This window comes from Leucoraja erinacea, chromosome 4 (genome assembly GCF_028641065.1).
Source record: "Leucoraja erinacea ecotype New England chromosome 4, Leri_hhj_1, whole genome shotgun sequence".
NCBI classification, from domain to species: domain Eukaryota; kingdom Metazoa; phylum Chordata; class Chondrichthyes; order Rajiformes; family Rajidae; genus Leucoraja; species Leucoraja erinaceus.
Window position 1 is genome coordinate 7,638,492 of NC_073380.1, and position 26,287 is coordinate 7,664,778.

Here is a 26,287-nt window from a genome sequence, read left to right on the forward strand (position 1 = left end):
GGGGGGCGAGGAGAATAGTCGCGTCCCCGCCAGGAAGCGACTGGAAAACAGTTTCCCCCTTACCCTACCCCCTTCCCCCACATAGAAAAGTTAAAAATTCCCCAAAACAAACTTTAAAACTGACTAAATTTTTTTTTTAAAGATTGAAAAACAAATGGACTGTAGGCAGAGGCTGCCTTCAATGTGGCGCCCCCTAGTACATCTCTACTTCTTGGTTCTTGGTTTCTTGGCCCTCTAAAATATTCCAAATGGAATTTAAACCGTAGGTTAAACAACCAGAAGATTGTGGAGATGCAGTATGTTGCCGAACATCCATATGCGTTTCAGTCAAGAACATCAAGGTCTGTTTTGGTTACTCAAACACACTGGAACAAGGAAAGTTGTAGTAAGTGCTCGGTCTATCACAGGTACTGACCTCAACACCATCAAAAGGATCTACAATTATATTGACTCTCAAAAAGGCATCCAATATCAAAGAGCCACACCTTCATGGCCACGCTCTTATCGCGCTACTTCTATCAGGAAGAAGGTACAGGAGCCTGAAAACCACGACTTCCAGCATCAAGAACAGCTTCTTCCCAGCAAACATTAGACAATTGACAATAGGTGCAGGAGTAGGCCATTTGGCCCTTCGAGCCAGCACCGCCATTCAATCTGATCATGGCTGATCATCCCCAATCAGTACCCCGTTCCTGTCTTCTCCCCATATCCCCCGACTCCGCTATTTTTAAGAGCCCTATCCAGCTCTCTCTTGAAAGCATCCAGAGAACCTGTCTCCACCGCCCTCTGAGACAGAGAATTCCACAGATTCACCACTCTGTGAGAAAAAGTGTGTCCTCGTCTCCGTTCTAAATGGCTTACTCCTTTTTCTTAAACGGTAGCCCCTGGTTCTGTAATTAGATGCTTGAACACAGCAAAATACTAACCTCTAACAACAATTATGATCTACCTTGGGTTTTGTTTTGTTGCACTTCCGACTTGAGTTTTGCACTATTATGGTCTGATTACCTAGTATTATTGATCATTATTTTTTTGTTTAAAGATACACCACGGAAACAGGTCCTTCGGCCCACCGAGTCCACACCAACCATCCATCACCCCTTCAGACTAGTTCCATGTTATTCCACTTTCTCATAAACTAGGAACAATTTACAGAGTCCTATACACCTACAAACCGGAGCAAACATACATGGTCACAGGGGGAACATACGAACTCCACACAGACAGCACCTGAGGTCACGATCAAACCCAGGTCTTGGGCACTGTGACGCAGCAGTTCTAACAACTGATCCACTGTGCTGCCACAGTGTATTTATCAGTTATTGTATATTATTTCTGTGTTATTGCCTTAATGGTCCTGTATGCTTACTAGTGGGGTGCTGCAAGGTTTTGTGCTGGGACTGCAGCTATTTACAGTATACATTAATGATTTAGATGAAGGAATTAAAAGTAACATTAGCAAATTTGCAGATGACACAAAGCTGGGTGGCGGTGTGAACTATGAAGAGGATGCTATGAGGATGCAGAGTGATTTGGGCAGGTTGGGTGAGTGGGCAGATGCAGTATAATGTGGATAAATGTGAGGTTATCCACTGTGGAGGCAATAACAGGAAGGCAGATTATTATCTGAGTGGTGTCAGGTTTGGAAAAGGGGAAGTACAAGACCTGGGTACTTTCTTTGCTGTCTGTTGTATCTGTATGCTTATTTTCAGTGACTAATGTACTAGGACATTAGTCACTGAAAATAAGCATACAGGTACAACAGGCAGCAAAGAAAGCTAATGGCATGTTGGCCTTCATAACAGGAGGAGTTGAGTATAGGAGCAAAGTGGTCCTTCTGCAGTTGGACAGGGCCCTGGTGAGACCACCCCTGGAGTATTGTGTTTGCAGTTGTGGTCTCCTAATTTGAGGAAGGACATTCTTGCTATTGAATGAGTGCAGCATAGGTTCACGAGGTTAATTCCCAGGATGACAGGACTGTCATTTGATGAAAGAATGGAGTGACTGGGCTTGTATTCACTGGAATTTAGAAGGATGAGAAGGTATCTTATAGAAACATATACAATTATTAAGAGATTGGACACGCTACATGTAGGAAACAATCTCCCAGTGTTGGGGGAGTCCAGAACCAGGGGCCGCAGTTTATGAATAAGAGGTAACCCATTTAGAACTGAGACGAGGAAACACTTTTTCACAGTGAGTTGTGAATTTGTGGATTTCTCTGCCTCAGAAGGCAGTGGAGGCCTATTCACTGGATGCATTCAAAAGACAGTTTCGATAGAGCTCTTAGGGCTAACAGAATCAAGCGGTATGGGAAGAAGGCAGGAACGGGGTACTGATTGTGGATGATCAGCCATGATCACATTGAATGGCGGTGCTAGCCGAATGGCCCTTATTGTCTATGTATCCATTGTCTATGTATCTACAAAAGCTGAATTTAGCAAGTAAGAATTTCATTGTTCTGTTGCTTGTGTAACATAACAATTAAACACCGGTGTCTCATCTTCCTTTCCTTTGCCACCTACCCTCTCCTTTTTTTTCCTCCCCATCCTTCCCCTCTCTCCCTCTCCTTTCTTCCACTGTCTCCCACCCATTTCCTTCCTTACTTCACCCCATTCCTTTCAGCCCCGTCTCCCCTCCCCCCATACTTCTTACATTTCCTCTTTCATTCACCTTCCCTTCCCCATCCTACCCCTTCATCTTTCCTTTCTTTCATTCTCCCCATCCCTCCCCTCCTTCTCCCCTTTCCTTCCTCCCTCCCCTCTTTGATTTCCTTTACCACCACCGCCCCTTTCCTTCTCACCATTTGCTTCCCCCTTTCCCCGATGTCCTTCACCTCTCTCTCCTTTCCTTTCCCCCTTTTCCTTCCCCTTTTCCATTATTTCATTCTGTCCTTTCATTTCCCCTCTCTCTCTCTCCTTCCTCTCTTTTTTCCCTCCTTGCTTCCCGTTTTTCTCTCCCTTTTCTCCTCCCACCCTCTCCCTCCCTCCCCCTCCCTGGGAAAACAGCCCGAACCAGTTAACCAGAGTGTTTAGCCGGAATAATCAGATGTTGTGTTCACCTTGTGACCAAAGATCTTAGAGCAGCTCTGCTCCAAGATCTTTGCTTGTGACTGCGTATAGCCCCTCCCCTGTGGGCAGCGTGTTGCTTCGCTCTCTCCTCTAGACGCTGTTTCGCAGTCCGCCGGCCGCAGTAGTCATGGCTGATACTGACGGTGTGGATGAGCGGTCGCCTCTGCTCTTTGCAAACAACTCTGGCAACACCACTCCTACAACGCCTCTGTACGTCGAGGAGCCCAGTCCCCGGGGTGAGTGTATATATGCTGCTTCATCAAAAAAACAATAATTAAAGTGAAAGATGAATTAATATTTGGGGGTGGGGAAACAAACTGCAATTACATGTCCTTGTTGCCCCTCTAATGAAAGCTAGTGTGGAGAGAGAGAGAGACAGAGAGAGAGCTTCCAGACCTCTCAGCTGGTTATCGCTTGCAATGTATTGCTGGAGTTTGCAATAGTGTTTCTGCTCTAAGACAAAAACAACCCATTAATTTTCAATGTGGGGGGAAGCGATGATGTAGCAGGCATTGTTGTTTAATAAAGCAGACTGCCCCCCTTGTAATCTGTCTAATAAAATATAGCGTGGAGAGACAGAGAGAGCTTCCAGACCTCTCAGCTGGTTATCGCTTGCAACGTATTGCTGGAGTTTGCAATGGTGTTTATGCTGTAAGACAAAAAAACAAACAACTGCATTAATTTTCAGTGGGTGGGTGTTGGGGGGGGCGTATATGGGGAGCAGGCAGTGCTGTTTAATGAAGGACACACTACAAACCCCAACTCTGCGACGCTCTGCTAGGCTCTGAGAGTGTTTACAGGAGACATTGTCACAAGTATAACGCAAGTCATCAATCTCCATGGTGAATGCGTAAGGGCTTTTTTTTTTTTACGTGTTGAAAACGGCTGCGGCAAGATTTCAGCACAGCTCGGATTTTGTTTTGGCTTAAACTTAACGCACGATTAACAGTGGCGGAGCCTGTAGTTAGAAAATGATGTTAGCGACACTTGTATTGTGCAGAGAGAGAGAGAGCGAGAGGTCTATTGTTGAGGGCCACGTATCGAAAATCCATTTCTATCCCGAAGTTACGACAAACGCGTGAGATTTTTGCCAAATCCTCGTGAGATCAGTCTGAATATAATGGCACAACAGGCATAGGTTGAAGTCAAACCATATGTTTTATTGTTTTTACATTGTTTTCGAAAACGCCTAGAAGGCAAATGCTTCAGTTTGCCCCAAAAAATGCTTTCCATTGACATGATTAAATCCCACTGTTCATTTGATACCTCTGCCCCTAATGTTGTTGATTGGTGTCAGTTTGACGCGGTTAAGAACTGGTGCAGACCTTGTGTGAATTCTGAATGACAACATTAATGTCAGGCGAAATCATGATGGATTTAACAATGTTGAGGGGGCAAGAGGTTGGGGAATGAGACGGGAGGGGCTTCGGGGATCAGAAGGTGGGGACCAGACTGTGAACGAGGTCACACAAAAAAGACGAAGTACAAGGTTAAAGGGTCAGATGATTTAAAAAAAAATCAAATGAAGGAAATGTTTGAAGTGAATCCCTCATACATGGGGGAAGCCAAGCCAGGCCACTACTCTGTTTGAGGGGCATTGAAGCGAAGGAAGAGGTCAGACACAAACATTTGGCCCATCAAGCCATTCAATCATGGCTGATCTATCTCTCCCTCCTAACCCCATTCTCCTGCCTTCTCCCCATATCCTCTGACACCCATACTAATCAAGAATCTCTGTACTAATCAAGCATCTCTGGAGAAAAGAAATAGGTGACCCTTCTTCAGACTGAGGATCGCGGGGGGGGGGGGGAGACGAGAGATATGGGACAATTGCATGCACGGAGGGGGTGCAGTGAGAAAGGGTTTTACAGAACTCTCGTCAGAGGAGGAGAGCGGTGATCCTCAGAGGATTGTGTTCTGAACTCGTCCATAAACCTATTCCTCTGTTGTTTTTGCAGTACATCAGGAAACAGGTTTTCGGGTGCCAGCTGATCATGCAATATTCATAAGATAGACACAAAAAGCTAGAGTAACTCAGCGGGCACAGACAGCGTCTCTGGAGAGAAGGAATGGGTGACGTTCTGGGTCGAGACCCTTCTTCAGAATGAAAGTCCCGGGAAAGGGAAATGTAGAGAGATATCGAACAATGAATATTCATTCGGTATTCATATTTCTGAAAAAGTGTTCCCTGTTTTTAAAAAGGTGGCAATGACTCTATATGCAAATATTGAAGTAGGATGTCCTGTTATTAGGATACTTCTGTTCATTCGAGCCTTGAAAACACTTATGGAATTGGGTATGCTGTTACAATCAACCTTTACAGGCGGAACCCCTTTCGTGTTAGTTTAGTTTGTAGATACAGCGTGGAAACGGGCCTTTCGGCCCACCGAGTCCGCGCCGACCAGCGATCGCCCCGTGCACATGCTCCATCTTACACACACTAGTCGTAGAATCATATATTGTGGAAACGGGCTCTTCGGCACAACCTGCCCAATGTCCCATCCACACCAGTCACCCTTGCTTGCGTTGGCCCACATCCCTGTAAACCTGTCATATCCATGCAGCTGTCTAATTGCTGCTTAGACATTGCGATAGTCTCTGCCTCAACAGCCTCCTCCGGCACTAGGGACAATTTACAATTTTACCTAAGCCAATTATCCTGTAAACCTGCATATCTTTGGAGTGTGGGAGGAAACCGGAGCACTCGGAGAAAACCCACGTGGTCACAGGGAGAATGTGCAAACTCCATACAGACAGCACCTGAGGTTTGGATCGAACCCGGGTCTCTGGTGCTGTACGTTACCTTTGCTCCACTGTGCCACCCCAATGAATCATTGAATCATCCTCTATTAATCTTTGCTGCAGTCACTTATGGTCAACCTGATTTGCAAATGTTGGTGTTCTTAGGGCATGTCCTGTCCTTGGTGCCTAATCCAATCTTATCAGAGAAATAATTTCCATTTGGGGAAAAATTGAGACAAATAGAAACTAAAATGTATTTGTAAAAGAATTTCTGGAAAAAAAAGATGCCTAGGGCCTATAAATTTGAGAGTGAATCTTTTTTCTGGTATGTTTAATTTCCCCTTGTATTCTATTCATTGTGTTGCAGGTCAGGTTTAGGTTTATTATTGTCACATGTACTGAGATCCAGTAAAAAGGTTTGTTTTACCTTGCTGTCTAATTAAATTAAATGAGACGAATAGATCGGGTAGATGCACAGAGTCCCTTGTCCAGAGTAGGTGAATCGAGAACCAGAGGACATGGGTCTAAGGTGAAGGGGAAGAGATTGAATAGAAATCTGAAGGGTAACCTTTCCACACAAAGGGTGGTGGGTGTATGGAACGAGCTGCCAGAGGAGGTAGTTGAGGCTGGTACTATCCCAACGTTTAAGAAACAGTTAGACAGGTACATGGATAGGACGGGTTTGGAGGGATATGGGCTAAACACAGGCAGGTGGGACTAGTGTAGCTTGAACAAGTTGGCCGGTGTGGGTAAGTTGGGCTGAGGGGCCTGTTTCCATGCTGTATCACAGTATGGCTGTATGAATAGATGATACTGTACATAAATACAATCAAGCCAATCTCAAGTATAGGTACTGTATAATGTAGAGCGAAAAGGGGACAATTGTAGTGGATCACAGTAGATTTTCCTTTTGGACTAGCACGCAAATGTGGCAACGCAAGATTTCAGCACAGCTCGGATTTTGTTTTGGCTTAAACTTAACGCACGATTAACAGTGGCGGAGCCTGTAGTTAGAAAATGATGTTAGCGACACTTGTATTGTGCAGAGAGAACATCTATAGTGCACAGCGTTGGTAATTACAAGTGGCATTTGCCCAAAATACACTGACAAGCCCACTGTAAGTGTATCCCAGGCTTATGCGAGATTGATATTTGTGGCCTTAAGGGCCTGCCCCACTTGCCGATTCTTTTTTTTTCGGCGACTGCCGGCGTCATATCGGTGTCGCCAAAAGATTTTGAACATTTCAAAATCCAGCGGAGACCAAAAAAAATGTTGCGACACTTGAAAAAACGCCGCGCGTCAATACGTCACGATGCCGCAACACGCCACAAATTTTTCGGTGACCTGATACGCCAGTCAACTATGCCGGCAGTCGCCGAAAAAATCGCCAAGTGGGACAGGCCCGTTATGAGATTAATCATGGGTTAGGATAAGTGGAGGATAGGATATCAGTGTTTAGCATTGAGTGAATCAACCAGTAGCTTCCTGTATTTGGTAGATACCGGTAGCATAGGTGGTAAGATCAGGTATTGAGGGGATTGTTCTGCGATGCCAGAACCAACTGTTGATCCTTCCCATGGTGTCGTGGGCCTAACTCCACGAAACACCAGTGAGGGGAGGTGCCCACATGACAACCCCAATAATATACTTGCATCTTCACAATCAGTTTAAAAAAAAAAGATGTAGGTAGCTGATTATTGCATATGGAGTTGGATATAGTCCTTGGCATAAGTTGGTAGAATCAGTTTAGAGAGTACTTTGGCTTTGAACTTGGTTGTCTTGGTTGAGCGCTAATCCTGCTGTTAGAGCACAAGTACTTTGTGTTTTACTTCGGAGTCACGTGAGTGACTACGTGAAGAGCCCGCTCAGCACGCATGCGCGGCATTACGCCAGCAGTGCAACAGCGGCGCATCGGGAGTCAGGCGCTCCCGCTACGGGGTGAAAGAACGGACCGTCAGGTAAGCTCTGAGGTCGGGTTTTCTTTCACAGGAGAGCCTTCTGCCTTTCAGGCAGCGAAGAAAGGCTCTTGGACAAACCTGTCCCCCGCTCGACTCCACGGAGGAGCGTTCCATCTGGGGGGGGATGCAGCAACAAGGCGGTAGGACTGCTTACAGGGTGCTCCGCTATTTCCTGACACCGTGCTGAGCCCAGCCCGCTGGCGCCTGAGCAGCGGGCTGGATGTAATGCCACAGAAGAGGCGTCCGGCCGGTGGCTTCCGACTTGTCGGACGGGGACATCTCTCCACCCGCCCGGGGGAGAGACAGCCGCCTGAGTCGCTGGAGCGGCTCCTGGAGCAGGAGCTCCAGCGAGACGCGCTTGTGAGGGGCGCTCTCGCAGGGGGAGTTCAGGCACTCCCTCCACAGTGTCTAGTGCACTGTCCATTGCTTCCTCCTTACCCGAGCGTAGCTTTGATGACCAGGATGGGCTGGTCAAGAAGAGGGGACGCTGGCTGAAGATGTCGGGAGTATGCAAGGGGTGCAGGAACAGGAAGAGCTGCTAGGTGTGGTGGACCGCTACGTGGCAGCCCCACGTGCAGCAGGCCGTTAAAGGCCCTACAGGAGAGGTGGTCAATGAGGCGTATACAGCTCCAGAGAACCGTGAGTCCCTTAAAGTGCCGGCTGTAAACAGCCAAAAGTGGGGGTACGTTGGGGCAAACATTCGGAACCAGGAGCTAAAACTGCAGCGGATCCTCAGGCTCCTGACGTCAGCCATCACATCGTTTGCTCGTTCCGTGGACAAATACGGAGATGACCACAACTTCGTAAATAAATCATAAAACCTGCCATAAAATCCTAAATTTGCAGGGTTGTGCAAAACCCCAGCCACTGAGCCAGACCCACTGCTCTTTGGCAAAAACCTCACAAAGCATATGAAGGATATGGAGAGGCCTTAACAAGCTTTCGGTCTCATGAGGGCAGGCCCCGGGACGAGCAAACCAAAAACAATAATTCCTAAGCAGCAGCACCCCATCGCGTCCATCAGTCGACGTCTACCATATGGGACTGGTGTAAAGCTCGGGGTCCGCATTCTATCACCGAAAGTCTTCTTTAGACCAGGGCCCAGAGCGGACCCCATGGAAAATGCGCCACCCCCCAACATCACCGCCACGTCAGACAACATGCAAGACTCGTTGGACCGGCAGGAAACAGAAGAATACCCATAACCATGGAGGTAGGTGGGTCTGGTTCCTACCAGCATATAGAAAATAGGGGCTTAATTCTAACAGGGGGGAGATTACACCTGTTTTAAGAAGCACGGGAGTCTATCACAAGTGATCAGTATATACTCAATGGCATTAGTGGATACAAAATACAATTCATACTAGAAAAATTGCCACCAGTTCAACATTCACCCCAGAGGGTATTTTCCCTCTCCGTTAAAGAAACGAGAGGGACAAGCTGAACTGGTGAGACTAATTACAAAGGGTATCATGGGAAAACATGAACCCTTGGAATTCGTGTCAAATATTCGTTACTATACCCAAAAAAGATGGTGGATGGCGCATCATCATTGACTTAACTTCACTAAATATGTTTGTTAAGTATATACATTTAAAAATGGAAACGGTTGTTACTGCCAAACAACTAATTTCCAAAGGATATTTCATGGCAAAACTAAAGATGTTTACTATTTAGTACCATTCACAGGGATCATCGCAGATACCTGAAATTTACCTGGATGGGGCAGCTATGGCAGTTTAAAGCGTTACCCAATGGGTTCACATCAGCCCAAGATTATTCACCAAGATACTAAAACCAGCTCTGGCAATATTCAGAAGACAAAAACATATTGTCATGGCATATCTTGATGATATCTTAAATAATAGGTAAGACCATGGAATTGACTATGTTAGCTGTATCAGCTACCAAACAGTTATTTGAAACCCTGGGATTGTCTTACATCCAGATAAATCTAAGTTGAAGCAATCCACAATCATGGACTACTTGGGCTTCACAATTAATTCAGTCTACGTGACTGTAACATTGCCAAGAGACAAAACAGTTGAATTGGCACAATCATGCAACAATTTAATGGTCAACGTACTACCAACTATTCGACAAGTAACAGAGTAATTGGGAAAATGGTAGCAGCATTTCCGGCTACAGAATTCGGATCTTTGCACTGTCAAAACTTACAAAGAGCAAAGGTACAGGCACCAAAACGACATACAGGTCATTATGATCGTGTCATGAAGTGTCTGCCTCATCAGTCGGGGACTACACACAATACAAATGGACTCTGCTTCAGGTATTTTGATAGTACCCGACTGGCCTACGCAGCCATGGTTCCCAATACTCCATGACATGGTTGTTGAAACTCCGATGGTATTCCCCAGTGACCCAGAGTTATTAACACCCAGTGTCGGGCACAAGCCACCCGTGCCATGAAAAAATCAAACTCCTGGGTTGCAGGTTCTGCACAAACCACTTCTGGGACTGGGATTATCAGAACAAACCGTCAACACCATGTCAGCATCCCTCCGGACATCCACTAAAAAACAGCACTTGTCCAGCATCAAAAAATGGGAGAAGTACTGCTTGGATACAGGGACCACCTACTCAACAGCTACAGTTACCAACGTACTGGAATTCCTGGCGAACCTTCACCACGATGAAGGTTTCGGCTACAGGGCCATCAACACAGCTAGAAGTGCCCTGTCTGTCTATTTAAAACCAGCTCCAGGACAACAGGCCATGGGGTCCCACCCGCTGGTGGTCAAACTAATGAAGGGTATTTACAACTCTAACCTCCTAGACCAAGGTACACCCATATAGGGGATGTCAGTGTGGTCCTGACATACCTCGGGGGATGGCCACCAGCCAGATCCCTCAACCTCAAAACACTCATGTTGATGGCACTTGTATCTGCACAGAGGGTCCAGTCACTACACCTATTGCGACTGGACAGCATGCTCACAGCTCCAGACCAGATCTCTGTCGTTATCCAGGGACTGATCAAAGAGAGCAGACCAGGAACACCTAATACAGTCGTGGAATTCCGGGCTTACCCGCCAGAACCACGGTTATGTGCCATGACCCACCTACTATCCTACATAGACACAACCAAAAATATTCGAGGGAGATGTAAAGTCTTGTGGGTCAGTCATAAAAAACCTTATGGTCGGGTGACGAGCCAAACCATTGCGAGATGGCTCAAGCAGGTGCTAAAAGCTGCTGGGATAAATACTAACATGTACAAATCTCATTCCACCAGGGCAGCATCCACGTCAACGGCTAAAAGAATGGACGTGCCTATAGACCACATCCTGGCTACAGCAGGATGGTCGGGGGAAAGACCGTTCAGAAATTTTATAATAAGCCGTTGGCAAAACCTGTTTTATTTGCAGAAAAGATTTTACAGACTGCAAATATTTAATTTAAGCCCAGGGGAGCAATTTAATTTCTTTGTTGTTATTGTTAAAAAATACCATTGTGTTTTTCTACAAACAGATTCATTGGTTGATTACGATAACACACTTCCTCCCTCAAGGACTTTGGCAGTGCGTGAAGTAATACCTGTTGCACGGTTTGAAATCACAGAGCTTTGAAGTCTTCACGTAGTCACTCACGTGACTCCGAAGTAAAATAGTAAGATTAAACGAGAACTTACCAGTTTGAGGTTTGATCTGTATTTTATGAGGAGTTACGATGAGGGATTACGTGCCTTCCGCTCCCACCCTCAATAATATGGGTCAAACTGATAAACTGATGTCTCCTTGTCTTTACTATGTTTACTTCAATAACTGTGTCTATCTGTGATTCCACACCGCTGCTTTGAAGTATGCCGCGCATGCGTGCTGAGCGGGCTCTTCAAGTAATCCCTCATCGTAACTCCTCATAAAATACAGATCAATCCTCAAACTGGTAAGTTCTCGTTTAATCTTACTATTTTAATTGTAATTTTAAAATGGATGCATTGGATCAAAGTACAGAAGGAAGGCATTGAAATAATTTTATCAATTTTTGCTCATCTCTGCCCTGAATGTCACAGTCTCTCAATCACTCTGCTGAGTGAAATAGATGTTTCCTATTCATCCAAGTAGACTCCATGAAATGTTATACACCGCAGTTAAGTCTCTCTTCAGCCTGCTTTCTAAAGATCAGAAACTAGTACTCCATTAGGTCATGTTATAAGAGCGGAATTATGCCATTCGGCCCATCAAGTCTACTATGCCATTCAATCATGGTTGATCTATCTTTTCCTCTCAACCCCATTCTCCTGCCTTCTCCCCACAATACCTGACACCCATACTAATCTGTGATCTAACAGGTATTTTAAGAAGCGTTAAGTTCCCATCTCATATTCTTAAAAAATAACGAAATAAAGTGAAGTATCCCATCTGCTTGCTTAACTGTCTTATCTTCCTGGCAACAAGGAACTGCAGATGCTGGTTTACAAAAAGACATTTCTTTCAGACATCTTCTTCAAAGTTTAGAACATTTGCAATCTGTGGCCATAGAACTATACAGTATGGAAACAGGCCCTTTGGCAGGAACGGGGTACTGAATGTGGATGATCAGCCATGATCACAGTGAATGGCGGGGCTGGCTTGAAGGGCCGAATGGCCTACTCTTGCACCTATTGTCTATTGTGATAAAGATAGACACAAAAACTTGGAGTATCTCAGCGGGACAGGCAGGATTTCTGGAGAGAAGGAATGGGTGGACGTTTCGGGTCGAGACTGTTCTTCAGGGTCTTGATCCGAAATGTCACCCATTCCTTCCCTCCAGAAATGCTGCCTGGCCCACTGAGTTACTCCAGCTTTTTGTGTCTATCTTCGATTTAAACCAGCATCTGCAGTTTCTCTCTGCCTATACATGACCAAATCCCTTTTAAAAGTGGTAATCTGATAGCTACCTCTGGTAGCACATTGATTTGAAAAAGTTGCCCTGAAGTGCCTCTTAAATCTCTCCCCTCTCATCTTAAGCCTATACCCTCTCGTTTTAGAATCCTCTACCCCTGGGGAAATAAAACCTATGCGCATACACTTGATCCATGCCCCTCATGATCTTGGACACCTCAATATGATCATTTTTCAGATTCCTACGCTCCAAAGAAAAAAGATCCAAGCCCCACCCTGTAACTGAAGACTGCAAGTCTAGGGAACATCCTGGTCTATTGCGTTTGCACCCTTTCCAAATTGAATCGAGTTTAGTTTATATCATGACATTATCCCCATAGGTGGATGACCTGAACTGCAAGTGTGGTACAACGAACGATTTGTACAGCTACATCGCGATTTGCCACTTTTGCACTCAATACATTTCGCAATGAAGGCCAGCATACCATACGACTTCTTCCACACTCTGTCCACCTGACTCGCTATTTCCATGTCCTTTTATTCCCAGCTCTTCAACACTCTTGAGGGCTCTACCATTCACTGTGACATGCCAAAGTTTAATTTTGTACATTTTGATACACTTCCAATTTTGGTGTCATCTGCAAATTTACTGACAATGTTAAGGACATTAAGAGATACAGCACAGAAACAGGCCCTTCGGCCCACAGAGTTTGCACCAACCGGCAATCCCCCACACTAACACTATCCTACACACACACACATTCGGGGCATTTTTTTACTCCTCCAAAGCCTATTAACCTACAAACCTTTACGTCTTTGGAGTGTGGGAGGAAACCGAAGATCTTAGAGAAAACCCACACGGTCACGGAGAGAACGTACAAACTCCGTACAGGCAGCACCCATAGTCAGGATTGAACCTGGGTCTCTTGCAGCACTGTACGGCAGCAACTCTACCGCTGCACAACGGTGCCATAACATGAAATTGTTAATGTATATAACAAATAACAATGGACACAGCACCGACCCATGTAGCACTCTATCGATCATTGGCTTCTAATCAAAGAAACAACTATGGGGACTCGGCCCTTGTTGCGATTGCGGGGATGGGGAGTGAGAGCAGTCACGGGGTATAGAAGAGTCGTGGTGAGAGCGTCATCTTTCGATGTCCCCCTCGTCCTTGCCTTCCACCCTACCAGCCGTCACATACAACAAATAATCCTTTTCGCCACCTCCAACATGATCCCACCACTTGCCACATCTTCCCTTCTCCACCCCTGTCTGCTTTCCGTAGAGACCACTCCCTCCTGATCAATTCATCCCTTCCCACCTGAACCACCCCCTCTCTGGGCACCTTCCCTTGCAACCGCAAGAAATGCTGCACTTGTTGCTTTATCTCACCCCCTTGACTCCATTCAAGGACCCAAGCAGTCATTCCAGGTGCGGCAGAGGTTAACCTGCACCTCCTCCAACCTCATCTATTGCATCCGCTGCTCTAGATGTCAGCTGCTCTATATCGGTGAGACCAAGCGTAGGCTTGGCGATCGCTTCGCCCAACACCTCCGCTCGGTTCGCAATAACCTACCTGATTTCCGGTGGCTCAGCACTTCAACTCCCCCTCCCATTCCGAATCCGACCTTTCTGTCCTGGGCCTCCTCCATGGCCAGAGTGAGGCCCAGCGCAAATTGGAGGAGCAGCACCTCGTATTTCGCTTGGGCAGTTTGTACCCCAGTGGTATGAACATTGACTTCTCTAATTTCAGGTAGTCCCTACTTTCTCCTCCCCTTCTCAGCTCTCCCTCAGCCCACTTGCTCCACCTGTTCCTTTCTTCTTCCCAGCCCCCAACCCTCACATCAGTTTGAAGAAGGGTTTTGGCCCGAAACGTTACCTATTTCCTTTGCTCCATAGATGCTGCCTCACCCGTTGAGTTTCTCCAGCATTTTTGTCTACCTTCTGTTTTACTATTCTTCCTATGAAAATGGTTGACCTCACTTGGTCAAGGGTGTGATTTTCTGCTCCTGTCTGTCTTGCTTCTCTTAAGATAGACACAAAATGCTGGAGTAACTCAGCGGGACCGGCAGCATCTCTAGAGGGAAGAAGAATGGGTGACGTTTCGGGTCGAGACCCTTCTTCAGACTGAGAGTCGGGGATAGGGAAACTAGAGATATGGAAGGGTAAAGTGTGAAAACGAGAAATCGAAGGAGACGAAGCTCAAGGAATATGTAGTACTAGATAGGGAAAGGTGACAATGAGGTATACAATGTATGATTTAATCAGGAGGACACAGACTGATCGGAGAACTAGGATGGGGGAGGGATGCTTCTCTTAACTGTCTGGGATGCACCTCATTTAAATCACATGTCATTACATTGAGAGTTAGATTTAGCTCTTAGGGCTAATGGAATCAAGGGATATGGGGGAAAAACAGGAACGGGGTACTGTTTTTGGATGATCAGCCGTGATCACAGGACTCTCACTTAACTTTTTTTCCCTGTTGCCCGCCGGGCAACCTCGGCAGCTTTTTAGGTCGTCAAATGACAGTTTACGTCGTCATTTAAGACGGTTTGCATGACGCGTGCGATAATGTGCTCGGACGAAGTGCGTAGTTACCAGTCGGAATTATACTCAATGAAGCATTCACATAGTATTTCTGCTTCAAATAAAGTCACAAACTAAACATATTCACCAATCAGGACGGTATATACCACAATGACATGCAGGAAAATTATAATACAGTATCTCAACTCTTTACACACGTTGCAATGAATGCAATTTCTATTAGTTCTTTCCACTTCCAAACACAAATGTGGTTGGATTATTCAGCGTATGATCAACCTGTGTCAATAAATCCTGGACCATGGTAACATATATGCCTAACCATGCACACTACAGATTGATGCAAACATGTTTTCTGTGAAGGACCAAAAATTACCATAACATGGCCATAGCAAGAATCAATGTCATGTGTCCAGAAACGGAACAATTAAATTCTTACCTACAGCAGCATATGCAACGATAGTACTGTAACTTGCGTGGGTTTTCTCCGAGATCGTCAGTTTCCTCCCACACTCCAAAGACGTACAGCTATGCAGGTTAATTGGCTTGGTAAATGTAAAATTTGTCCCTAGTGGGTGTAGGATAGTGTAAATGGGCGGGATCGCTGGTCAGTGCGGACCCGGTGATCAGAAGGGCCTGTTTCCGCGCTGGATCTCCAAACTAGAGTATTCTGAAGTACCTCTCATATGTTTTAGATAATACAATGGAAAAAAAACCAACAGTGCAAAGACAAAAACAATGCCTCTATGTCTATGTAGTTTAGAGCTTGTTTGGAGGTTGTAGTGTTTAATAGCCTGATGGTTATAGGGAAGAAGCTGCTCCTGAACCTGGACATTAGTTTTCAGGCTCCTGTACTTTCTTTGTAATGGGAGGAGTGAAATGAGAGAGTGAAAAATGTTTAAGAAGGAACTGCAGATGCTGGAAGATCGAAGGTGCACAAAAATGCTGGAGAAACTCAGCGGGTGCAGCAGCATCTATGGAGCGAAGGAAATGGGCGACTCAGTCTGAAGAAGGGTTTCGGCCCGAAACGTTGCCTATTTCCTTCGCTCCATAGATGCTGCTGCACCCGCTGAGTTTCTCCAGCATTTTTGTGTACCGAGTGAAAAATGTTGTTTTCCATGCTTGCCAGATGATACTATACATACAACCAAGGCAAACATCGGTGGAGGGAATGGATAGGCGACATTTTGAGTCTGGGCCCTTCTTCAGGTGCAGTCTGAGCCTGTAAAAGGGTCCCGACCCAAAACGTCACCCATCCAATTTCTCCGCAGATGCTGTCTGACCTGCTGAGTTACTGCAGCACTTTGTATTTTACTCAAGATTCCAGCAATTGCAGTTCCTTGTGTCTCCATGTTTTTCTGATAACTTGCTAAATTTAATACGAGACTTAACTGTGAAAATGGTTTGTGTAATGGCTGCTTCCAGCTGGCAGTTGTGACTCACAAAAAAGTTTCATGCTGTGTGAAAACCATCCCTGTATCATTATTGTTGAATTTCAATAAATATTTGACATGAGAAAGATAATTGAAATGAAGCATTTAAATGAAGACATAAAAGTATGAGATAAACAAGATACATTTTTTGAATAATTTATTTGATGTATTCAACATTCCATGTTGCTTCACAGAGGTATTAAAATTGAATGCTGAACTAAAGAGTTGAGGATGGTAAGAGAATTGTTAAGAGAGGGAAATATTAAAGGAGACTACAGAGGCAAGTTTTATTTTCACATTAAGGAAGTTTCAATTGAGGAAGTGAGAGAGAGTACGAGGAAATTTCAGAACCTGGCGGGTAAATTTAACTATCTTCTCTCGCAGATGGACACAAAATGCTGGAGTAACTCAGCGGGTCAGGCAGCATCGCCGGAGAAAAGGAATACGTGACGTCTCGGATCGGAACCTTCTTCGGACTACCGATGATCGAAAAGTCAGACACAGTCTGACGAAGGATTCCGACCCAAAACGCCACCTATTCCTTCTCTCCAGAGATGCTGCCTGACCTGCTGAGTTACTCCAGTATTTTGTGTCTACGGTGTAAACCAGCAACTGCAGTTCCTTCCTACCCATTTTTGCTGCTCTCGCAGGTTTGAGTCATTCCCATGACGTCTGAGCTCGACATGAAACTGCATGCCTGCCTGGACAAGGTCCAAATCCCTCCACTCCATGCCTGTTCATATGTCTGTGTAAATGTCTCTTAATTGTGGTAATCACATCTGCTTCTAGTATGGTGGTGCATCGGTAGAGTTGCTTCCTGATAGCACCAGAGACCCGGGTTCAAACCTGACTATGGTATGTGTGTTTGAGCTATAGTGTCTGTATGATAGTGTTAGTGTGCGGGGATCGCTGGTCGACATTGACTCGGCGGGCCTGTTTCCACGTCGTATCTGTAACCTAAACTAAACCTGCCCTAGCAGCATGTTCCATTTTTTGTAGAAAAAAAATTTGCTTAAGTCTCCTGTATTCTTTCCCCCTCTCAGCTTAAAACTATGACCTCTGATTATAACTTTGACCACCTAACCTATCAATGGCAACATATCTATATATTCAATTGGGATGTCAATTGGTGTGCAGTTTTGGTCCCCTAATTTGAGGAAGGACATTCTTGCTATTGAGGGAGTGCAGCGTAGGTTTACAAGGTTTAATTCCCGGGATGGAGGGACTGTCATATGCTGAGAGAATGAAGCAGTTGGGCTTGTACACTCTGGAGTTTAGAAGGATGAGGGGGATCACATTGAAACAAATAAGATTGTTAAGGGTTTGGACATGCTAGAGGCAGGAAACATGTTCCTGATGTTGGGGCAGTCCAGAACCAGGGGCCACAGTTTAAGAATAAGGAGTAAGCCATTTAGAACGGAGACAAGGAAACACTTTTTCTCACAGGGTGGTGAGTCTGTGGAATTCTCTGCGGCTCGAAGGGCCGGATGGCCTACTCCTGCACCTATTGTCTATTGTCCCTCAGCATCCAAAACCCTCTAGAAAAAAAAATCCCACGTTAATCCAGCCACAATCTCACTTGTAGCTAAAGTTCTCTAATCCAGGCAATATCCCGCTGAACCTAAAATAGTCAGATGTCTGAAGAAGGATCTCGACCCGAAACATCACCCATTCCTTCCCTCCAGAGATGCTGCCTGTTCCGCTGAGTTACTCTAAGCTTTTTGTGACTTATCATCGGTTTAAACCAGCATCTGCAATTCCTTCCTCCACATCCCACCGAACTTCTGCACCCTCTCCAAAGCCTTCCTGTAATGCAGCGACAGCAACATGGTGGCGCAGCAGTAGAGTTGCTGCCTTACAGCCAAGAGACCCCGATTCAATCTTGACTATGGGTGCTTATCTGCGCGGAGTTTGTACCTTCACCCGTGACCTGCGTCCGTTTCCTCCGGGACAAAAAGACGTACGGGTTTGTAGGTTAATTAGCTTTGGTATAATTGTAAATTGTCGCTGGTCGGCGGGGACTAGGGGGTGAGCCGAAGGGCCAATTTCTGCATTGTATCTCTAAACTAAACTAAGAACTACACACAATCTTGCAGCTGTATAAAACCAAAGATTTGTACATTTGCAACATAACTTCCCAAATGTTATACTGGGAAAGAGTAGGAATTAAAAAGGTAGGTGACTTGTATGAAATGGGAACTTTATAATCATTCCAACAACTAAAATCAAAATTTAAATTGAATAACAACCAATATTTTAAATATCTACAGGTATGTGATTTTATGAAGAAATATATACCAAGATTTCAAAGTATAATTTTAGATCCATTGGAAGAAGCAGTGAATATCAAGGTGGAGTCACAAAATTTAATATCATACCTATATAACAGTATTTTAAACATAGAATTACCATCAACAGAGGCAATTAGAGAAGACTGGGAAAAATAATTAATGACAAAAATCTCAAAAGAAACATGGGAAAAGTATTTGATATATATACATAAATGTTCGATTAACGCTAGACACAATTTAAATCAATTTAAAATATTACACAGATTATATTATTCAAAAACTAGGTTGAATAAATTTTATCCAAATATCTCTCCCATCTGTGATAAATGTCTTTCTCAAAATGCCAATATTACACACTCTTTTGTTTCTTGTACAAAACTTCATAAATTTTGGTGTGATATATTTGATATATTCACAAAGCTATTTAAGATAAAAATGGAACCTAATACTGAAATAATTATATTTGGAGTAAGAGGAGACGGGAACAAATTAAATAAACACCAAAACTCATTTTTTAATTATGGGTTAATAATAGCAAAAAAACATACTTAAATTTTGGAAAAATGCTAATATACCGACATTTAAAATGTGGATTAGTAATATGCTGGACACAGCACATTTGGAAGAAATGAGACGACTCCTAATAGATAAACAAGACCGATTCTTAATGAGTCGGTCCCCATTTATTGATTTCTTGGTGCTACAGTATCGTGAAAATTAAAAGTTTCAGGAATGGGTGAAAGACGATCTAGAACATAAATAATCATCTCCTCGTGGCGATTGAATAAACTCCCTCCTGCTTTCCCTCCTCACTTATTTCTTTTTTTCACTATTTTATTTTTCTGCCTTGTACTCACGCACACTAGCCTATCCTTCACTCTTTACTACCTCTTTTTCCATTTCTCTTCCTACTTTTCTCTTTATAAAAAAGAAAAAAAAAAGGATGTTGTACAGAGAATGTAATATGTTAACATAATTTTGGGAACCTGTAAAAAGGTACCACTGTATTGTACTTCTAATAAATAAAATTATACTTCAACCAATTAAGGCAATTATGCCATACGCCTTCTTAACCATCCTCTCAACTTGTGTTGCAACTTCAATGGTTCACTTGTTCAGCGGCGCTTTAATTGTCACGTGCAAACGCATGGTGAAATTATTTTCTTACATTCATGCCAGTACAGTATTCCCAAACTGAAGCTCATTCTCGATTAGTAAATGTACAGAAATAGTCTACTGAGCCTGTATGCAAGAGGCCCCATGTTTTGTGTCCATTTTCAAAGTCCTGGCATGAACATTGAATTCTCACAATTCTGTTAGCCCTTGGTGTCTCCTCCCCTTCCTAGCTCTCCCTCAGCCCTCGGGCTCTTCCTCCTCCTTTTTCCTTTCTTTGCCACTCCCCCCACCCCCCATCAGTCTGAAAAAGGGTTTTCGGCCCGAAACGTTGCCTATTTCCTTCGCTCCATAGATGCTGCTGCACCCGCTGAGTTTCTCCAGTATTTTTGTGTACCATGCTCTAGATCTTATGAGCGGTGCCCGATCCTGGGCAAGCCCCAGGCTGCTGCAAGGTCTCCACCCATTGCCTTCCTTGGATGTGATGTCCCTCTCCTCGCCCGCCCCGGGAGTGCCGCCCGCAGCTGTCCTTCAGGGTAGACCAGACCCCAGTTCCCTCTCCTACCTTGCTTCCTGTTGAGGCAGATACTAAAACAGCATTTAAAAGACATTCGGACAGGTTCATGGTTAGGAAAGGTTTAGAGGGAGATGGGCCAAATGCAGGCAGGTGGAACTAGTGTAGATGGGGCACCTTGGTCGGCATGGGCAAGTTGGGCTAAAGGGCCTGTTTCCTTGCTGTATCACTGTATGTCTCTATGACACTAAGTTGGGCCAAAAAGCCTGTCCCAACTATCCCAACATTTAAGAAACAGTTAGACAGGTTTGGAGGGATTTGGACCAAACGCTCCAGGTGGCAGGTGGAAGTGTTGCTGGGACATGTTGGCCGGTGTGGGCAAGTTGGGGCCAATGGCCTGTTTCCACGCTGTATCACTCTGACTCTATGATACCAAGTTGGGCCGAAGAATGTTTCCGTGCTGTATGACCGTATGCTGTATAAATTTGAGCTGAAGTACCACCGAGCAGATTTTAGCCCAGCTGATTAACCATGTTTCCTTCAAAGTTTTACTTTCTGCTTTTGATGCATTGAATTTACATTTATGTGGCCTATGAAGTTATCATCCTGCAAATACCACAATTGATTATCTTGGATATCAGCTGGAAGCGCAGCTGTCGTTGGCATCTCCGGTGTATAAATATCCATAGTTTGTTGAGTGTTCTGTTAAAGAGGTAACTCAGTCATTTTAAGATGAAAATCTATCCTTGAGATTCATATGCTGCTGCAAAGTTAATTCTACTTGTGATATTATAGCCTATGTAAGCATTCTTCCCCATTCTACATCGATGACCCCTATGTTACCGGTGGGTGGGAGGTCTTGAATTTTGTTTTTCACATCATCTGTGTATGCAATTTTGGGGAGAAAAAATGCATTCCCCCCCTCCCTTCACATAACTTCAACAAAAGCAAATTGTTATTCCATATCTGTCTTTTTGGAACTGATTTTTGAATTCTGCAAGGCGGAATGTCTGTTACCTGAACTGCAGTAACATAGAGGTGTGTAGGAAAGGGGTGCAGATGCTGGTTTAAACCGGAGATAGACACAAAAAGCTGGAGTAACTCAGGGGGCCATCTCTGGAGAAACATAAATGGGTGGCGTTTCATGTCAGGGCCCTTCAAAACATAGAGGTTGTCTGTTATATGTTTAATGAAGCTTCTTATCTTTCCATCTAAATTAAATTGCAGGTACCTCACATCATCTCCGTGGTCTACCTCAACACTCTTTCAGGAATTTTACAGTTATTTCAATGAATAGGTAACCAGAACCACAAATAATGTTCAATTTTAAAGGCTGAGTCTTTTTTTAAACTTCTTGAATCAATGTCTCTGATCAAGCTTTTCTTATTTACCTTTTGCTGTGGGGGTATAAGTCCTGTGAGCTTTGCCTTGATTAACTGTGTTGTAAGATTGCTACATTGAAAAGCAGAGCCCTTTGTCTGTTTGTATTTGTTTTGATCCAAATTGAATAGCAGTTTCTGCCTCTTGAATGTATTATCTCTTAGTTCACTCTGAGTATTGTTACTTGGCTGACTTCCTGATAGCTTACCTCACATGGAAGGAGGAGAATGCTGTGAAAGCTGAACAACTTTATCTGTGATTTAATTAATGGCAAAGCACAGGCTTTAATTCTATCACGATACATTGTGCATTGAAAATTTTTAGTTTAGTTTAGAGATATAGCGCAGAAAAAGGCCCTTCGGCCCACCGAGTCCGCACCGACCAGCGATCCCCGCACATTCAAACCATCCTACACACACTAGGGACAATTTACATTTATACCAAGCCAATTAACCTACAAACCTGTACGTATTTGGGGTGTGGGATGAAACGGAAGATCTCGGAGAAAATACACGCGGTCACGGGAAGAGTGTACAAACTCTGTACCTTCAGCACATGTAGTCAGGATTGAACCCGCGACTCTGGCGCTGTAAGGCAACATAGACTATATGTTTAGGAAGCAACTGCAAATGCTGGTTTACACCGAAGATAGACACAAAAAGCTGTAGTTACTCAGCGAGTCAGGCAGCATCTTTGGAGAAAAGGAGTAGGTGACGCTTTGAGCTTGAACATGGGTTTTAACCCAAAGCGTTATCGTTTCCTTTTCTCTAAAGATGCTGCCTGACCTGCCGAGTTACTCCAGCATTTTGTGTCTATGCCCAGACTACTGCTTATTGAACAAGATTTTTTTTCATCCATGCCGCTACGCTTCAGAAGACATGATTTTCCCTTTCATGAACCCATGTTGACTCAGACCAGTTCTATTATTATTTCTCAGGGATTTGGTTAATAATAGATTCAAGCACTTTCCCTACTGCTGATGTCGGGCCAATTTGTCTGCAGTTTCACTTCTTTTCCTCTCTCGCTCTCATTCTCTCTTTCTCTCTCTGTTTCCATGCTGTATATTTCAATCAATCTATCAATGATTTAAAACATTATATGAAATCATGTAAAAAGGGTACTGAGAAGATTTACGAGGATGCTGCCAGGGCTAGAGGGTCTGAGCTATTGGGAGAGGTTGAGTAGGCTGGGACTCTATTCCTTGGAGTGCAGGTGGATGATAGGTGATCTTACAGAGGTGTACTGTATAAAATCAGAGGACTAGATTGGGTAGATGCACAGAGTCTCTTGCCCAGAGTAGGGAATCGAGGACCAATGGACAAAGGTTTAAGGTGAAGGGGGAAAGATTTAATAGGAATCCAAGGGGTAACTTTTTCACACAAAGGGCGGTGGATGTGTGGGTCGAGCTGCCAGAGGAGGTAGTTGACGCTGGGACTGTCACAGCGTTTAAGAAACATTGTGACGGGTACATGGATAAGACAGGTTTGGGGGGATATGGGCAGGCAGGTGGGGCTAGTGTAGCTGGGACATGTTGGCCGGTGTGGGTAAGTTGGGCCGAAGAGCCTGTTTCGTCCATGTCTCTGCAGCTCCCGGCAAAGATGGTTCAATTCCTTGTCTGTGATAAGCAATTGATGAGATTCTCGAATCTTAGGCCATAAGGAGTGAAGGCTTCTTTATCATATCAGCCAAGTCAGTCTCAGATTTAAGCACATAATCCAGGCCAACACTTGTGCAGTGCCACTGAGTTATTTGCATTGTCGCTACTGCTGTATTTTGGTTTAGGTTTCAAACTATGCTCCTGCATGCCAGTTCAGTTTGGCATTAAAATATCATGTGTCAGTGTTCAGGGAGCAGCTGGGAATTCTCCCAATTTACTGGCCAATATTTCCTCCTTAACTAATACCATTTAAAAAAAAAAAAAAAAAAAAAAAAAAAAGTTCCAAGCCTCTTAATATTGCCTGTGGATTGTGGCTGTGATATTTTAAAACTTAAAAACAAAAAAAAAAGTTACACCACGGAAACAGGCCCCATCGCCCACTGAGTCCACGCCGTTCACACTAGATCGGTTACCCCACTTACATAGAAACATAGAAAATAGGTGCAGGAGTAGGCCATTCGGCCCTCTGAGCTAGCACTGCCATTCAATATGATCATGGCTGATCATCCAAAATCAGTACCCAGTTCCCCATATCCCTTGATTTTGTTAACCCCAAGAGCTAAATCTAACTCTCTCTTGAAAACATTCAGTGAATTGGCCTCCACTGCCTTCTCTGGCAGAGAATTGCACAGATTAACAATGAACTCCTCACACACTAAGGGGCAATTTACGGATTGCAATTGACCTACAAACCCGCACGTCTTTGGGATCTGGGAAGGAAAGCAAAACAAACACACTCCACGCACACTCCACACACACCATCTCCACACTCTAAAGCGTGCAACTATGTAGGTTCATTGGCTTGGTAAAATTAAAAAATTGTCCTTGTTGGGTTATGTGTAGGATAGTGTTAATGTGCGGAGATCGCTGGTCGGCGCGGACCCATTAGGCCGAAAGGCTTGTTTGCGCACTGTATCTCTAAACTAAACTAAACAATGGTTTCTGTACCTGTATCATTCATTACTTCCTTTTGCGGCTTTTACTAAAGGTTATTAAATGTGAAACCACGCCAGGAAGCTGCTCTTTGGAAATGTAAGATGATATGGTCATCGTTTTGGAAAGAACTGCAGATGCTTGTTTAACTGGAAGGTAGACACAAAATGCTGGAGTAACTCAGCGGACCAGGCAGCATCTCTGGAGAGACCCATCTTCAAAACGTCACCCATTACTTATCTCCAGAGATGCTGCCTGGCCCACTGAGTTACTCCAACATTTTGTGTCAACCTATGATACGGTCATCTACAGTTTGAGTCCGCTTTATGCTGGGGATTTGTGAGAAAATCCCATTTTCGCAGGGTCATTTCTTGTGTAGGAAGGAACTGCAGATGCTGGTTTACACCGTAGATAGACACAAAATGCCAGAGTAACTTAGCGGGGCTGGCAACGTCTCTGGAGAGAAGGGTCTGAAGAAGGGTCCCAACCCAAAACGTTACCCATTCCTTCTCTCGAGAGATGCTGCCTGTCCCGCTGAGTTACTCCAGCGTTTTGTCTCTATTGTCTTTTCTTGAATTGGCCACACTGGTCGAACAATGTATGCTTTATCGCGCATGCCTGTTGAATAGATAAATGGTTACACAAAAAAGCTGGAGAAACTCAGTGGGTGCAGCAGCATCTATGGAGCGAAGGAAATAGGCAAAGTTTCGGGCCGAAACCCTTCTTCAACGTTTCGGCCCGAAACGTTGCCTATTTCCTTCGCTCCTTAGATGCTGCTGCACCCGCTGAGTTTCTCCAGCTTTTTTGTGTAACCTTCGATTCTCCAGCATCTGCAGTTCCTTCGTAAACAAATAGATAAGTGGGTTTGTTTTATAGTTATGTTTCTTCCAAAGGAACAAATTATAAAACCTAGATTTCAATAAGATGTTTCTTAACTTGCGGATAGAACTGGTTCAGTTGGTTCACAGTGAGACAATGCAGAAAAACATTTGAGAAAAAGGGTGATTGCCATCTAACTGACTATTGCACAGCAGATTAAACAAAGTTACAAACAACTTGCAGAAACTGTCCTACACTAAGCTATATAAATGTAATTCAGATAAATATTTGTTAAAAGCAGAATAGGCTGTTGGAAGACACTTGTGAAATTGATAAAGATTCATTTTTGGACAATTCAAGTTTTTGGTTAGCATGGATGAGTTGGGCCGAAGGGCTTGTTTCTTGCTGTATGACTATGATTCTATGAATATTACTGAAACTCGGATTCTGTTCTAATCTTTCAGAATCGTCTGGCACTTTTACACAACCTTCCTTTTGCGATTTTTAATTGACGTCAATTATTATACTTCATGCCAGAGTAACTTAGATAACCTGAATTATGATTCAACCTATAGATTCCTTTTGTTCCGAGTATCAGTACCACAGTGGCGCAGCGGTAGAGTTGCTGCCTTACAACGCCAGAGACTTGGGTTCGATCCTGACTACAGGTGCAGTCTGCACGGAGTTTGCAAGTCCTCCCTGTTACCTCATGGATTTTCTCCGGGTGCTCCGGTTTTCTCCCACACTCCAAAAACGTGCGGTTTGCAGGCTTCTGTAAAAATTGTTCCTAGTGTGCAGGACAGAACTAGTGTGCGGGTGATCGCTTGTTGGTGCAGACTCAGGAGGCCAAAGGGCCTGTTTCCACACTGCATCTCTGAAATGAAATCTAAGTGAATAGTTAAATTTCAGCCTTATTTTGGTGTAGGTCCACGTAGCTAGTAGCGTTCCTTTTAATATCTGGGACGTTGTGACCTAAAG

The 26,287-nt window shown here is 44.3% G+C and overlaps 1 protein-coding gene across 2 annotated transcripts in view; it reads left to right on the forward strand.

Annotated features, from left to right (window-relative positions):
- Nucleotides 1-3,045: 3,045 nt before the first annotated feature.
- Nucleotides 3,046-26,287, forward strand: part of pip4p2 (phosphatidylinositol-4,5-bisphosphate 4-phosphatase 2) — a 64,651-nt gene continuing 41,409 nt past the window's right edge. The window contains exon 1 of one of the 2 annotated variants that reach the window (XM_055633616.1): nucleotides 3,046-3,307. In XM_055633616.1, coding sequence (XP_055489591.1) covers nucleotides 3,199-3,307 — 109 coding nt within the window. In that variant the 5' untranslated portion in view covers nucleotides 3,046-3,198. The remainder of the gene's footprint in view (nucleotides 3,308-26,287) is intronic. The other variant, XM_055633615.1, reaches the window with a different exon arrangement.